This window comes from Zootoca vivipara, chromosome 4 (assembly GCF_963506605.1).
Source record: "Zootoca vivipara chromosome 4, rZooViv1.1, whole genome shotgun sequence".
NCBI lineage: Eukaryota > Metazoa > Chordata > Lepidosauria > Squamata > Lacertidae > Zootoca > Zootoca vivipara.
This window is the reverse complement of record NC_083279.1, coordinates 75,556,479-75,574,225: the sequence shown is the minus strand read 5'-3', so window position 1 is coordinate 75,574,225 and position 17,747 is coordinate 75,556,479. Positions and strand designations below refer to the sequence as shown.

The window sequence follows — 17,747 nt, the reverse complement described above, 5'->3', positions numbered from 1 at the left end:
AGTACACATTAGATTAAACCAATATCTACACAATACGTAGAAACAGCCAGCAAGCAGGGTAATTTCACAATTGTGATTATACCTCCATTGTTCTATACAAAGGGTTTTTTATGTTTGAATAGGGCTATCATACTGAATCCTACATTCTTGCTTTATTTTAAGAAGTGTCCTCTCCTGATTACGAGTTAATACGATAGATTCCAAACTACATGAAAAGTGCTAGTAGCCCATTGTCTGATTTTAAATCTTTTCTGATTGTGTCTTGCTATTAAATATTTACAAAAGAAATCAAATTTATATTATCATAAGGCACTCACTCTTACTTGAAACAAGAATAGAAACTTTGTTACTATTTCTTTTTTTAAAAAAGCACATTGCTGGGGTCTTTTTAAAGGCACTTACGATCTCAAAATCCATTTAAACTGATGTTACTAAGAGTTACATTATTTATGTATTGAATTTCTGCTTTGACTTAGGAGAGAGAAATAATTGGTTGAACAAAAAACCCCTGGTAAACTCATAAACTCTTACCAGGTTCTTGCCATGATTTTGATTCCATTGGAAATCAATGTCATTTGGCATGTCATCAGCATTGTAAAGAAAACAATGTTTTTTGATCAGGATCAGATGACACATTAAATAATTCGCTTATGCATATTTCTTTGGGCTAAAAGCCCTAAGTTTTGTTTGCTTTCAATATGTTGAAATGTCTCTGAATCTATAAACATTCATAGTATCTGCCAGGCCATTTTGATGCACTTACATTGTGCTATTTGGTTCTGAAATGTATAAATATATGTTTGAAGTACTCAAAGGCAACTTTGTGATCTATGTATTACAGATCTTTAGTATATTGGGATACTGACCCAGTATGTGATTGGCATACTGGACCAGATTGCAAAAAATCAAATAAATAAAGATAATTAAAGACTAGATTATTATTTTTGTTCTTTCATATATATGTGTGTGTGTGTGTGTGTGTGTGTGTGTGCTTTTTTAAATTTTTGAAGTTGTTGTCAACTTTCATCTTATCTACATTCCAAAGACACAAAAGCCTGTTGAATATCTACCCTGAAAGGCATCCAGACTCTAAGGCCAGACTGGATGATTGTAGATATATGATGATAGTTGTTGTGGCTGTTGCAAGCACCAGATGTCTTGTTCCATTGGTACAGAATGTAAAGTGACAAAAGATGCCAAATGTTGTAGTTTTGCCTAGTGTTTGGAAGGCATGTTGACACTGTGGTTAGGCACTATCTTCAGGTAGGAAAAGATCCTATTCCTCCATCCCACCCCCTTTTTATTCATGAGAGGTAAATTTCCGTGTTTAAAATTAAATAGTGAAAGCTTACTATCCCAATCTAGATACTGTATATAAATAAGTAATGGTTTGCTGTCATGAGAAGAAGTACACCTAATCTCAGTCTTTTACCTTCTCTTCTCCCTTCCAAACCAGGGGGAGAAAATAAGAAGCTTTTCATTTTGGTTTACAACAAATTTCAGTTGCAGTTTTGTCAAAAGCCATTGTTAGTTCTCAAAACAGAAAGCTTGCTTAAGAACTATAATGCACTGAAACTACTGTTCTGCCACATGTGAACCAAATGGCAAACTGCTGTTTGTTGCAAACCACTTCTAATCTACTCCTTTTGTGTGGGAGGGGAGAAAGGATCATGAGGCTCACACACGGTTGTTCTTATAAAAACACACCATTACATCTGAACTGGGTCAGTGTGTTTGCACTGTTTAATTTTCAAATACAGGTATTAAAAGATGCCATATTTGACAAATTTGTGCAACAGCACAGAAAGGAAAATGCTGCCAAAAAAGGTTTATTTTTACCTTTCTTGAAACACTTACCTTTCCCTGTAGTAATCAGTACAAAGCAAAAATAATAATACTCAGTGGAATGATCCTTTAGCAAACACTCCACTTGAAAATGACCCTAACTTGACCATTTCGTTTTTCACATTTGCTAGCACCTCCTTCCCACCCACCCCCACCTCCTTTCAATTTGTATAATTTTGGCATCCAAAGAATAGAGTGCTCAAGAACTAATCTTCTCTAATGCTTCTCAAACATGTTACATTGCACTTGGACAAGAGTACGTCGATGTCAGAAAAGGTAGCTATGAGAAAATGTCATTAAGGTGACAGATTGTAAATTAATATAGTTAATGGAGGTTCTTATAACTGAATGACCACCCCTCCTCCCCCAATATAAGGTGATTGTTGAATTAATGGATACCCAGGGATCAGCTTTTGGGGGGAAAAGAAGGAAACTGGCAGATGTGGGGGTGGTGAGGGAAACAGCTTTAAAACCCTGCAGTGAATTACATTAGAAAACTGAAAACGTCTGTATTGGATTTTATTTCAGAGGGAGGCCATAAAATGGTGTACTCCTGGCAAAACATATTAAACTGAAATGTCATCTTTGAGGCTTATAGTATCCTATTATGTTAGTGTTAATAGTGGCCTTCTATAACACCAAGTTTTAAAGTTTAATTTTTCAGCAGCTTGAATTTATCCAAAGCTTGTAAATTAGAAAATGTAGTTTGGCATTTTTTACCTCATACAAAGACATAACACATGTAATACTATTAACAATACCCTTGGGATTTAGCATAGCTATTAAAATAAACTAGAGATCATATTTAAAGACATAAAATGTCTGGTATAATATTCATTTTTGTCCTTTTAAAAGTTCCTGGTAGCTTTATTGCATTGTTCTTTATTTCAGAAGAAATAAAGAAGGCTAAGCTACTAAGACTGCAGGAAAAGTAGCTGCATATGAAGTAACAGAAATCTTAGTTATTTGAGCGGATATGCAAATTCAAGGGGGCGGGAAAGGTTCAATCTTGTGAAAAGTCACATAGAATTATTGGGTTGTTGTCCAGGAACTTTTAGTGTTCTGTAAACATTTCTGCTTCTGGAGTATGTACTTTAACAATAAATAGGACATATCACATGGACATTGAAATTATAGTTTGGCAAGAGCCATTGAAGTTTAAGGCACTTTAAAGTCCTAGCTGTTTTTCTAGAAGACTTGAGCTAAAATTTCTCATGTACTTACATCTCTCACATTCAAATAAAACCAAGTTTAATAGTGTACGCACTGAATAGTCCCTAGTCTTACATATTTTAGGAACCTTGTAAGGTTGTAGAACATGATATCTTTATTGAAAAGTTTTATTGGTAGCTAATTCTTTTCCTACTGATTTTTATACACCCTTGTATATTATTATTATTGTACATTAGGGATGGGTAATCTATGCTATCCAGATGTTGATGGACAACAGATCCCATTATTTCTGGCCATTGGCTGGTTCCCATGGGAGCTAGAGCCCAACATGCTCTGGGGTACCACAGGTTCCCCATTCCTTCGCACTTTGAAGTCTGGGAGTCCAGAGGCAATCATGTGGAAATCTGTTGTTGTACACAATAAAATCTGTGGAAATCTGTATAAAAGGAAATAAAATAAAAGGAAAGTTAGATCAAGCATCAGCCTGGGTCAGGGTAAGGCAGCATCATATGCTGATATGCCTCTGCACACAGCGATATTTCTGATTATATTAGTTTATTTTAATGAAGGTTATCTAAGCAATGGCCTCTGTAGCAGAATGGAACTGAGACGGGTCCTGCATCTATTACTGAGTAATTAAATGATTTGTATTAAAAATTAACTTAAAGGTATAATAGCATTGAAAATTAAGCATAAGGACAAGGTTGCAAAAGTTCTTGAATAAATTCTGTCTACAGAAATAGTATGTTTGTTTCTTCCACTACAGGAGTTAATTCCAGAGTTCTACTACCTACCAGAAATGTTTGTCAACAGTAACGGATATAACCTTGGAGTGAGAGAAGATGAAGTTGTTGTGAATGATGTTGAGCTTCCCCCTTGGGCAAAGAAGCCCGAAGACTTTGTGCGCATCAATAGGATGGTAAGAAGGCTTTTACCGGTAGTTAAGCTTGAGTAACAAGTTCCATGATTTAACAAGCTGGCATATCACTAGCTTTTCACCTCCGCAGGGCAGAAGTTGAAAATGGGAAGAAGAAAAAGCAAATGGAAGAAGTGGTTGATTGTATCCACCCTATATTTGACAGGATAAACATTTTATGCAGTAGATTTTATATACTTTCCCTTTAACAGGGAGTCATAATGAAATTAGTTACAGGTAGGTAGCCGTGTTGGTCTGACATAGTCGAAACAAAAAATTAAAAAAATTCCTTCCAGTAGCACCTTAGAGACCAACTAAGTTTGTCATAGCTATGACAATCTTAGTTGGTCTCTAAGGTGCTACTGGAAGGAATTTTGTTTGTTTGTTTGTTTTATAATGAAACTGTGGTCACTGCCTGGATGCCCCTTGTCCGCCACTCTGAACTTTCTAAATAAAGAACAGGAGATTAGTGTAATAAATAAAATAAAACCTGTTCTTTGCTCTCTACCAGAAGGCTTTGAAGAACCACCAAAATGCTAAATTTTCTGAAAAGCCAAAGGTATATAGGAGCACTGAAAGAGAGAAGTTAGTGCCTTGCAAAACTGGTTCCTTTGAAAGGAATTAACTGATTACACTGAGATCAAGCATACTTTCCTACCTGCTATCTTACACTATCTGAAATGATACACCATTAGCATGTGTGTTGAATTTTATCTGTCTCAAGTTAATAACTATATTTTTAACTCAAATATCTAAATGCTGAGTAGAAAGTACAGTGGTGCCTCGACCTACGAATTTAATCCATTCCGAAGGCACCTTCATAGGTCGAAAAATTTGTAAGTCGAAAAGCGCCACTGGAAACGCGATTTCCCATAGGAATGCATTGGAAACGGAAAAAATTGTAAGTCCCCATCTAAAAATTCCTAAGTTGAAAAAACCCTATCTAAAACCGCCGCGGTTTCCATTTGGATGTCGAAAAATTCGTAAGCGTGCGGCCATTTGCCCCATTCATAAGTCGAAAAATTCGGGTGCGAGTCGTTCGTAAGTCAAGGTACCACTGTACAATAGAATAGAAACTGAAGCAATAAAAAAAGTAACTGATGCATTTAAAATCAGCTCAATATCACCCTGCTTAGATTGAAAACTTGTCTGATTAGTAGCATTTTATTTATATATTTGTTATTTTTTTTTAAAAAAATCTTAATTTGAATTTGTGTGCATTAGTGTTTTAATAGGAATATTTAGAGACACTCATTAAGGCACATTTCCACAACCCAGAGCTGCCCTCGTTCTGCATAAATCAACACATATGAGAGGCTCTTCACAATTAATCCATCAGTCTACTTTGCACAGAGGTGAATGTACATGTGCAGTGAGTGTAGGAGCTGTTTGTGTAGTGTGTATGCTCATGCACACATGGCTGTGCCTTGGATATGACCACCACTGGCAGGTGATCCTTGGGGGCTGGGCATTAATACAGCCACTGGGCTTAAGAACGTCAGCCACCCTCTGTTCTGCACTGGGTTGCACTGCAAGACATACCTAATATTCCCTTAGATACTGTTTGTTTTGTTAATACCTATCTTTCCCCCCCCCCTCCCAATATAAAATAATTGCATTTTTGAGGCAAGCCTAGTTTCACAGTGCAATGATTAGCATCTATGAATCGCTTCCCATTAAACATCCCAAAGCATCCTATATAATAAAGTGCAAGTGTCTCTGCGTCCAGTCCCTGTGTCCCTGTGTCCGCGCTACTGTGCATGTGCCCCACGGACACAGGGATTGGACGCAGAGACTGGACGCACACACACACACACACTCGGACTCTCCCCACCCCCACCGTTTCCTTGCGGCCGCCAATTGCCGCTCCCGGCCGGACTGAGCGTTGGCGGCGGCGGGGGGAGAGAGCGTGCATGTGTGTGCGTCCAGCACCCCGGGATGTCTCCTTCCTGCCGCCGACAGGAAGGAGAGGTCCCGGGAGCACCGGATCGAGGAGCCGGTCTGCAGAGTCAGCGCCCAGCAATGCCACACGGAGCATCGCCTCCTCAATCCAGCACGGCGTTGCTGGGCGCTGACTCTGCAGACCGGCTCCTCGATCCGGTGCTCCGCGCAGTGCTCACATATGTTCTAGCGCCCGTTTATTTAACGGGCTGAACGACACTAGTTTTAACAATAAAACGAAAGAAAGAAAAGCAATTTCAATTCCAGTTCAGGTACAGACTGGGATGAAAAAAAATCACATTCAAAACATCTTCTTGTTCTTTTCTTTCCCTTGGATGTCCTCGGCTTTCACACTACAGAAGTTCATATTTCAACTGGCTTAAAATGCTCTAAATGCAAAAAAGCATTCATATCCCCCAGCTAACAACAACGGTTGTTGTTGCAAATAATAATAGCAACCGTTGTCGGATAAATCTATCCGTGGTGCTTTGTATGGTTGACCTAACAATAATGCAATAAAAGTCACATTAAATCCATTTTAAAGAGGGGGAAGGTACAAATGGAATGAATTTAACTGTAGAGTTACTTCTTATAAATTTCATTACTTTTCTATTATGAGCCGAAATGTTGATAACAGACCTACGGAAAAATAGGTATAATTTAAGTACCATTACTAAATACAGAACATAAAAAAAGGTATAGTGCACACAATCCAATGTTTCCCAAGCCATTTGAAATATTCATTTGGGACCTTTGTGATTTTGCAGACCATTGCATGTAAAATATAGCACATGTTGATGCTTATAGACTCAGTACCCCTGTTCATAAATTAATCAGTCTGTAAATCTTTATCTTCAACCTGTTTATACATTCATAGAAGTTTTATATAATAGAAACACTGTAGTCACTAGATGATAAATTACACCCATCTAATTCAGGCTTAAACAGGTATCTGGCATTTTGCTGGCAAGGAAGTGGGAGGATATTTTGTTTTTATAAATATATGCTCTGAGAAATAGCCTTTCATTGAAAGAAATTCCTGTGAAAATTGGTCTCATTAGAAAGACTGGGGAAGTGATTAAGTCTGGTAACTTTTAGGAGATGTTTCAGTAGATTTTAAGAGCATTCAATTTATACATCAGTGATTGTTGGCCCAGTTTAATTTATCTATAGCAAGCTAGACTGATTACTACTGACATGCCCATGAAACATTAATAAAGCATTGTGTTCAATGCTAACATGATTATGGTCTGACCTCAGTGATGTCACAGAGGACAGAAGCCGTAAGTGTCCCTGCTAACATTACCCTAATGCTAGGTTCATCAATCATAATCTACCAGTTTACAACAACAGGAAAAAAGCTTTCCACAGATGTGACTTCGTAGTCTTGCTGAGCTTTTTGATCCCAGCAGACTTGTGGTGGTCCTGAGAGCCAAAAATAGAACACATTCAGCCAACAAGCCAAGCATGTTAAATTGATGCAGAAAACTGTAGCATGGAAAACTAGAGCACAGCCTGTATAATAAGCATTCTGTAATTTGAAGAGGCGATCTGCCACAATCCAAGATTAACTATAATAATATTTTGATTATTAAGCACAAAACATTGTAGTGGATTACAAATTATAACGCTGAGTGAAACATATAACACAAATTATACTTTTAGATTAAAAAGAACCTGTTTACTTGGTTTCTATGTTGCTTGGGGGAACAGGGATACAGCTTTCACACATTTGCAGATATATTACACCAGCACAAAAGCTGGTGTCCATATTTCAGCAAATTACCTTCCCCCAATTTGCCCCAAACAGCTATTTGTTTATTTATGTATTATATTCTTATCCCGTCTTTCCTCAGGGCAGCAATCAGCCCCCACTACCTTGTCTTCACAAAGCGGTAGGTCAGACTGAGAGATGGTAAGCCAGTAAGCTTTGTGGCTGAGTGGAGGTTTGAACCCTGTCTCTGTGATCTTAGTATCACACTGTAACCATTATACCAAACTGGCTCTCCATAGACTATGAAATCCATGGGTGTACTTGGAGGAGGCAATGGGAACCATGTCCCTCCCTTAATCCTATGTTAATTTAATTTTGGCTGCACAGTCAAGTCTGTGCAAGTTAGACGGTCCCTTTCCCAGTATTTTTCTGTTAGCAATAGTGTACCTGTATTGCATGGTTTAACTAAAATTGCCACAAATTGAAAGGATTGCACAGCATAAAATCCCCATCCAAAGGCATCCAGAATAAATGTAATTAGATGGCATTGTATTATCAGGTAGATGCCGTGGTGTACATAACTACTAAAGCGTCTTGCAGATGTACAATTCACAATTCAACTTGAGTTACCCTTGCTATAGAACAGTAAATATCCACAGTGCAGGTAATGAGGCTCTTTTACAATAAGTAGGCATAAAAATGTTAATATCCAAATTTGTGGATATGACCAGGATCCCAATTGTAACACTAACACATTCTTGCAATATGGATATAATACCCAAACTTTAGTTGATACATCATTGACAAATGTCCCATTTAGAGTGCCCAGCTCCTTGACCAAGTGTTCATCAGTAGAGGCATCATAGTTGACTACTGTATAACATCTTACTTGACCTTATGATGTGACTGCAACATCACAGTCATCTCCAACAAAAGTCCATTTTCTTTTCTTTTCTTGGCAACCTATGGGTACCTCCACTGCTCACTCAAATCCAGGATATTAAGGTCATTTTTCTGCTTAGTTGATAAATTGTCAGAAGGCTTATATCATTCCACCTTGGGAAAGGCAGAGTGTTGTCTCATTGTACCCCACAGCAAGGACATGAGAGGGAGCAATCTGTGTTTCTCTGGCTGCAGTATGGCTAGCCATCCCTAGTATAGGACTGCAGCCTTTCAGAAGTCTATACATGTTCATTTAATGTGTATCCCACTATGCCTTGGACTTCACTCATGCACACCAGGAATGGGGAACCCTCCAGTTGTTGCTACAAATCCCATCAACCCCAGTCAAGCATGGCCAGTAGTCGGGGATGATGGGAATTGTAGTTAAGCAACATCTGGAGGGCTTAATGTTTCCCACACACTTGCCTGGCAGTAAATTTAGTTGAACTCAGTGAAACTTACTTTTGAGTAGACTTGTAGGATAGCACTGTAAATGTTTTAAGAAAGAGCTGGTTGTAAGTTTTTGGCCTGTGGGAGCTACTTTAAGAATACAATTCTTTTAACTGGTTTTCTCTTGAGTTGGTACTATTATTTTCAAAAGGTATTGAAAGATACATTCTACCAGCTTTGAATTTAAATATAACACTGGAAGTTATATTTCCACTGATAAGCTGGACCTAAGGCAGTTTTATTGAAGTGTTCTAAATAATTTCCATTTGAAGCCTCAGTAAGTTCATGTTCTATGTATAGAATAGTTAATAAAATGTTTCAAATATTGGGAAAAAATGGCTGAGGCAGGAATAAAACATAAGAATTCAAAATCTTGCTGTCCACTGTGCACCTAAGTTCTCTGTTGTGATATTCATAACAGGGTAATATTAATACTGTTTAAAATTCTATATAAAAGTTTAAAGATTGAGCGTATAATAAAGCAGTGCTTGGTTTACATACACAATCCCTTTTCTTTAAGAGCAGAAAGACTGCATGTTGCCAGTTTGGACAACACAAATGGAAAATTTTAATCTGCTACTGGAACAAAAGAGCCACAATCTTACAGCTTGATCTACAACCTAGTTAATCTGACATAGTAGGTTTTAAGCTGATTTAGACCCATTGATTCAGCTGGCTGGTTTTGACAAATATTCTAATGTGTTAATGCAAATAAAATGGATGACTAGGCCATGGTATTTGCTTCTTTTGTGGGATTTTATGGAAAAGTAAGAAACCACATCCCTAAATGATATGATAAACATACAATTGCTGCCTTTTTAATTTTAAAAATAGGTTAGAAATCCATTAAATAACAAATAGGCATGGAAAATAGTTTTTTTTGTATATACAGAGGTATTTAATAAATGCATAAAATAAACTTCCTGTAGAAACCCTGTAACAGTAGCAACGGAATGCATCATACCAATGATATTCTGTTTCGTGTGTATGTTTTATTATACTGCTTCTATAGTTTTACTCTTTGTTGCCTTAAAACACTCTCAGAAAAGGGGGTATATAAATCTTATAAGAAAACAAAAGTGTGTTCCAACATTACTTATTTTCTTACTTTTTTTTACTTATTTCCTTGTTGTCATGCCTTCTCACCAATATCTCAACAGAAGCAATACAAAACATACCACAAACACAATAACAGCAATCCATAAAAATAAATAAAGATGCAAATAGCCTAAATGTAATTAAATAACTTTAAAAGCTCAAGAGAACATGATGGTCTTTACCTGTAGCATAAATAAAAACAGCAACAGCACCAGGCGAACATTTCTTGGGAGAAAGTTCCATGATTTGGGGGCCACCATGAAGAAGACCATCATAATATTCCATTTCCTTTTTTGAATAAAAGGATGAAATGCCAAATGAATATAAAAGCAGAGAAACAAAAGTTCTTTCATCCTCTCAATTTTATTACCAGGCTTTGGAAAGTGAATTTGTATCCTGTCAGCTTCATCAGTGGATTGATCTTATATTTGGCTACAAGCAACGAGGACCAGAAGCAGTACGAGCACTTAATGTTTTCCACTACCTGACATATGAAGGTTCTGTAAACCTTGACAGCATCACTGATCCAGTGCTCAGGGAGGTAGGTATTTCTGGCTCCATTTTTACGTGCAACTAAGTTTCATTGTAAAATGCCTCTGTATCTTGCATTCTCCATTTGGAGCATAGGATATTTGTTATTCTTCAGAAGAAAAGGCAACTATATCAAATTCCGTAAACACTAATCAGAAATAAATACTGTAGAATAGATTAACGGTCAAGGTACAAAGAATGATGCAAATAATTTTGTTACGTTCCTTGGCCTGTATCTATCTTACAAAATCCCTTGTTTCATGGCAAGGGCGCACCCACCACGGGGCAAGTTAGGGCAGCTGCCCTACTCTAGAAGCAGGGCTGGTGGGCAGAGGCGGAGCACAGCCCGGCGGAGCGCGAGTTCGCCATTCCCGCCGCGCCGCGCCGCACCCTCCCTCCAGCTCCCCGGTGCGCCCTCAGGCAAGGCCAAGCGCGGCGGGGAACCAGGGAGCGTGGCGCAGTGGGCGGGAACGCCGAACTCGCGCTCCGCTCCGCTGGGCTGGGCTCCGCCCACCAGCCCTGCTTCTAGGGAGGGGCACAGCCCGGTGGAGCGCGAGTTCGCCGTTCCCGCCCGCCGCGCTGCGCCCTCCCTCCAGCTCCCCGTCGCGCCCTCTGGCAAGGCCAAGCGCGGCGGGGAACCAGAGAGCGCGGCGCGGCGGGCGGGAACGCTGAACTCGCGTTCCGCTGGGCTGGGCTCCGCCTCTGCCCACCAGCCCTGCTTCTAGGGAGGGGCACAGCCCGGCGGAGCGCGAGTTCGCTGTTCCCGCCCACTTTGTGGCCCCTCCCCTTCCGTGCCTTGGCCCCTCCCCTTGCCCCCCCAGTTTTAATCCTGGGTACGCCCATGTTTCATGGCATACATTTCCAAAATATTTATGATATGGAACAGACTTGCATTGTATGTGCCTTAAGGTCTTTGAATATGCCTAAGCTTACTTCTAGTAACTAAGCTGGGGGATGGGTGAGTTAAGGGAGAGTTGACTTGGAGATGAACAGGGGAAACTGGGAATCTGTCTCCATCTTGAATTGCCTGGGTGTGGGGATAGCTTAGAAACTTGAGTCCGCTTTGAGGCAGTCTTTTAAAAAAATCTCCCCCAAATCATTTCAAAGCCAGCTCTGAGTGAACTCTGCAGGCAGTCTAAGTACTTCTTTGGATTTTGGTCAATGCATTTAATTAATGAACAAGATAAATTGACAGCACCATCCTATGCATGTCTACTCATAAGTAAGACTCAGTAAGCTTACAGGGTCTTACATCTAGATAATTGTGTATATGGCTGCAACCTAAACTATACAGAACAATTCACTAAAATTATATATGATGTATATTTACTGACTATATGAACATATGGGTATCTAATGAATAAAAGAGGTAAACTATACATTCATACATAAGCCTATAATAGTCATAATATCAAATAGAATTACTTTATTGATTAACAAATGAAATGTTTAAAGAGCAAAACAATACCCCCAAAGTAGGAAAAGAATTTCATTTTCTTTATTTGGTATTAGTTACTTGAGCGTTTGCCTCATACGGGATTTTTTTTTAAGGTATTTGGTTTATGCAGGGCACACCTTATTCTTCCCTGTGTTGTTTCCTGTCTTGTCAGCCCATCATAGTAAAATAATTATTAAAAGATTACAGCTATGAGTATTAAAGTGTTCTCTGAAAGATTCAATTTGGTTGAAAAGTGTGAAGATGCAACAGCTGCAAGATGAGTGTTGCTGTGGTGAAGCTGCATACACAAGCTTCCTTGCCCCATGATATCTGCCATCTGTTGTATGCAAAACAAGTAATAATTTATACATTGCCAAGCAATAGAATACTTGTGGCATTTTTTGATTGAATTTTAAAAACTGAAAACTTATATCTTGCTTAATTGTAACCTTTTCAAACATATTCCTTACATGATAAAAGAGGTAACATGATAAAAGAGGTAACATGCTCTTACATGCTTTTAGGATATCTGTAAAGTTTATATGTGGTTTGATACATCATTTGATATTAGAAACCCCCTTCATAGAGCTGATTTTATTTCATTTGGAGAAACATCGGAAGACTTCTTTCTCTTTCTCTTTCATTTGTATTTAAAGCTTTTGTTCCATTCACAATATAACATCATTAATAATCTGGGTACTAATATAATCTAAGAAATTGTAATAATAGTAAACGGTTGCACAGGAACTGGCGCCCTGCATATGTACACTTGACCATACTCACTCTGGCTGATAGGAGTTGTAGTTTAAAGTATGTGGAGACAATTCAGTGGCCAGATTGCTCTCTGGGGCAAGACAGTTTGAGCATATAGCACAAATCCTGGCTCAAGTGCACAGGTTGCCAATTAATTTCTGGGCCCAGTTCAAAGCACAAGTTTTGACCTATTAAGCCTTAAATGGCTCAGGACTGCAATATCTCAAGGGCCTCCCTCTCCGCATATGGGCAGACCCAGACCCTGAGCCTGTGATCATCATCTCTTCTTTGCCTGCCTCCTCTGTGAGAGGTGGGGAGGGAGGCAACACAGGAACTGGCCTTTTCTGCAGTGGCTCCTTGCTTGTGGAATGCTGTCCCAGGGAGGCTCACCTGGCACCTTTGTTACATATCTTTAGGCACCAGGCAAAACATTCCTCCTCTCCCAGGCCTTTGACTATTTATACAATCTATGGCCTTTTAAACTAGAGGGTTATTGTTTCATTTGTTAGGTATTTTTGTGGTTTTATAATGTAAACTGCCCTCTGATCCTCGGATGAAGGATATAAATTTATGAAATAAATAAATACAATAGTAATTATAAGAATAATAGTAAATTCTTTTTTAAAAAATATATATATGCATGTAGTTCACAACATTTAATAATACCCACAACAGCACTGTGGTGTCGGCTACTATTATCTCATTCACATTCTCTATCACAAACACACCTTTGCATGTGCAAATGAAAGTGCCTAGGTCTGTTTGATCTTTGATTCCTTGATTTTGAAAATGGACACCCAACATGGAATTGTAGATATATTCTTGTAAGCCGTTTGTTATTCCATTTGCAGCTACAGTCGTACCTTGGCTCCCGAACACCTTGGGAGTCGAACGTTCTTGCTCCGGAACGATCGAAAACCGGAAGTGAGAGTTCTGGCTTTCGAACATTCTTTTGGAAGCCGAACGTCTAATGGGGCTTCCGCGGCTTCCGATTGACTGCAGGAGCTTCCGGCAGCCAATCAGAAGCCACGCTTTGGTTTTCGAAGGTTTCAGAAGTTGAACGGACTTCCAGAACGGATTCTGTTTGACTTCTGAGGTACGACTGTATATGCAATTTACTAAGGTTTTGTGAAAACATATTAGGATGCAATAGCTGTGTTGCATTGCTTTCGGAACTGGTAATACCTATAAAACCTTGCACTTGTGTTCAAGTCCCGTATAGTATTATTTGGCTGAGGGAAAGCAATTCAGCCACATCTACAAGAATATTGTGCTTATGCTTGTTTTTGAATACTTTACTAGTTTTAATAGGTTTTGAATATATATGTGGCGCTGTATTAGAAGAAACAATGGATCAAATCTCTTAGCTACACCAGTGTCCATTCTGTTAGCTACACCACTGCCCCATTCAAGTAATTGTTCTGGGAGGGAGAGCTCTGAAGCAGTGTCCTTCCTAGAATGGCTGCCCTTTGATTTCAAGACAGTATGCATTCCTCTATGAATTTTTTAAAAAATAATTTCTCCTTTAAAATCCACAAAGAAATGGGATGGAACACAACTTTGTCTGTTCATCATACAGAGCTGGAAAGAAACTTTCATGAGTATGTCCATTCCTATTACACATGCACAGATCTCTGATAGGCCAAATTAATGTTTATCTTTCTTTTCATTAGGACTTCTACCGTATTCCAACTGCAGAACTCAGTCCAAACAAAGTAGCTTGTGTCGAACCTTTATTCATAGTGTAATGTGATTTTATTTTTTTATTTTTTTTGGGGGGGGAGGACAATTGTCAGTGTGAAAACAAATGGAAAATGTTGCAAGGTGTAGTTTCAGTATATCATATTTTCAGGCATGCCTATCAATGGTTTCTTTTCTTCCCCCTCTCAAAAACGGAGAAATTTAGTAAAGCAAAATCTAGAAATTTAATGAACAGCTCAAGGATATTGATTCATTCTTCCTTGACAGGTGAAATCATGGTTGCAGCACTAACCACAGCAATTATTGCATTAAAATGTCAAGAAATTAGAGGTCAGAATAAGAGATAATTTTCTTCCTTGTGTCAGATTAAAAATTGACATTCTTTGACAGCACAGGATCTCTAGCTGAGAAAATTATGACAGCTTAACTCATCTTGCACTTGTAAAGCAGTAATTGATAATGAACTTTACCATGACAGCCTTCTCCTGTGGAGAAACATGACAGAACATCCCTGGTACAAAGCCTGTATCTCTTTTTAATATGTAAACAGCAGTTATATTGGACTCTAGATGTTATTTGGAATTGTCTTTACTGTTGGTGTACATCATAATCCAAACCTATTATTCCAGACTTTTTTTAGCTGTCTTCTAAGACTTGTGTTAAGGGTACTCATTCACAGAGCAAAGGCATTTAAAACTTATTATCCCTCCAAAACCCATTTCTATATGTTTTTCCTATTATTTCATTTGTTTATCGATACCTTATAGCTTAAAAAAAGATAATTTTTGTCATGTGCGTCTCACATATAGAAATGGGACCCCCTGCAGTTATATTTGTTTATTTGTGTTCAAATGATTTCCGGTGTCCTGTTGAATATAAAATAGCATGAGGCACACTGAATATTTGCTGTTTTCCTGAGTACCTGTTCTTTAAAACCCAATTTTTACAATCTGGGCTTCAAGAAATTGGGTCACTTTTGCAAACATTATGCCTGTTCATACAATACCGTTCCTACAAATTGTGGTATGTGTTTTTCTAGAAAAACCAGACATGACATTTGTTTACACAAAACTAATTTAACACAGTGATGTGAATACATAAGTAATGGTTTATTACTTCTGCACAAGTTAAAATTAGAGAGGCTAAATGGCACTAGTTGGTTTGATCTCCCAAATGTAATTAAATTTGTCAGACACAACATTAAAAACAGACTTTGTGTACACTTACAAGAAGTCAGTATTTCAAGTACATTGTTTATTTTATTTACTTATTCTTATTTCAAATATTTGCCAACCCCTCATCTATGTTTGTTAGATGCAGTCTGTTTATCCTTAGTAATGTTTTTAAAAGCTAGTGAAGGGTTATATTGGACAATTGCTCTTTGTATTATACCTCTGGGCTGTCTTATTCATATTCAATTCTACATATTACAAGCCTTTGCTGTACAATTTCAAATCATGGTATGGTGCAGATTAAAACAAAATAGGTATCTGGAGCCAAAAGTGTAAGTTTGCACAAACCCTGGCATTGGTAAGTTCATGACACAACTGACCAGGCACAAGCCCACAATGAAATGAGCATGCCTTTGCACAGCTTCCATATCTTTAAATGGGCCTTTGCAGAAGAACTTCCTAGTGACATATGTGTCATTTTTCAAGCAGTTGCCTGTCAAAAGACCTCATCTTACTGACAACACACATGGCCAATTGGAAAAAAAAATCAGTAAATGAATAGCATTTGACAGTTGGTTTCTATGACCAATTCCTAAACCTTAAAAACTAGTTCTGCTGTCAGCTAGCAGAGCATATGGCCTATGCAAGATTTATTTCTTTTGAAAGTGTTTGATATCCAGCATATGTAAATTATTTTAAGTGGCATCATAATGTTTTGGTCTTGACGTTTTTGCCGTCACTCTCATTTCTGGGTTCAAGTTTTTAGATGTTATTTTCTCCTCTTATCTCTTTCTTTGATCTGACAGGAATAACAAATCATCCCTCAGGATCGGCAGTAGTGAAATATGCCCACTGGAAGCATAGTTTTTACTTTTTCTTCCCCTTGCTGAAAAACTCTATGCTGCTACAGGGGGTTGACATGATAGGGCTGTCAAGACCCAACAAGACAGATATATCTTTAACAAAATAGACGGAATGATAGCCTTACATAGTGACTAGTAAGCCCTAGAAACATATATGTGGAAAATATCAACACTCATTCACATATTTGATCCTCCTGATTTACAATCACTTTTCTTAATCTGACAGCTATATCAAAATACATCCCTCTAGGTCTCATTTGATCTAATTGTATCTACAGAACTGATCACTTAAATGTTAGTTTCCACATCTCTCAATTATACAGAGACTAGCTTTCTCTCACATAATAGTGGCTTTGTGAAGAATTTATGGATAATTATGAGGAATTTATGGATAATTGTTAACAATTTACAAGATTAGAAGTTCTCTCCTTAAGTGGAGGACAGCTAGCAATGGTGAAAAGTCCCCTCTTCCAGGCCCAGGCAAGCAATCTCCTCATTACCTGAGGAGGTGGGCTCACCCACCTCAAACCCCACACAACTTTCAGCCTATATAGTAGGCAGGCAAACCCAGCAAAAATCCTACATCAGAAGATCCCAGCACAGATAAAGCAACTAGCAGCATTAGCCGGATTTAGAACTGTGCAGAGAAAGACTTGTCTACTGCCACACAAGCACCATCACAGAAACACATTGGCTGACTGAGCATCTTGGCAGCAGTACTCATGCTGCTCTCACAGCAGAATTTATTATATACATGGTCACTAGCACGCCTTAGATTGAGGTGGTGAGCCTCTGACCCACAAGCCTAATGCCAAGGCTCCCCATTTGGTCTGCACAGCCATGCTGGCTAAATCATGGCCACCTACCCTACACCTGTCATCGGTCATGGCATTAAGTGCAAGGCAGACGAAGGTGAGGCCTGGCCAAATGGGGCTTGGCAGCTGCCGTCAATTATGCAGCACTTCCCAAATGCCTGATTGTCAAGCGCTTTGGAAGCACTGCCCAAATGGCATTTAGCAAGCTCTGTGCTCAGTACTTCTCTCACTGATGTTATGGCAGTGGCTTCCTGCATCAAAGGGGGGGTGGACCAGATAGCTGTTGAGATCCCTTCAGGCTCTGTGATTCTGTGACCCATTATTTCATGACCATCTTAGTGGGTGACCATCACTTCATCTTGTGGCAGCAAATTCCACAAGTCAGTTATGAGCAG

At 38.7% G+C, this 17,747-nt stretch overlaps 1 protein-coding gene across 11 annotated transcripts in view; it reads left to right on the top strand.

Moving 5' to 3' along the window:
* The window catches only part of NBEA (neurobeachin), a 354,996-nt gene that overhangs the window by 295,076 nt on the left and 42,173 nt on the right, over nucleotides 1-17,747 (top strand). For all 11 annotated transcript variants that reach the window (XM_060273786.1, XM_035114665.2, XM_035114666.2 and 8 more), the window contains 2 exons: nucleotides 3,785-3,937; nucleotides 10,453-10,620. In XM_060273786.1, coding sequence (XP_060129769.1) covers nucleotides 3,785-3,937; nucleotides 10,453-10,620 — 321 coding nt within the window. The remainder of the gene's footprint in view (nucleotides 1-3,784; nucleotides 3,938-10,452; nucleotides 10,621-17,747) is intronic.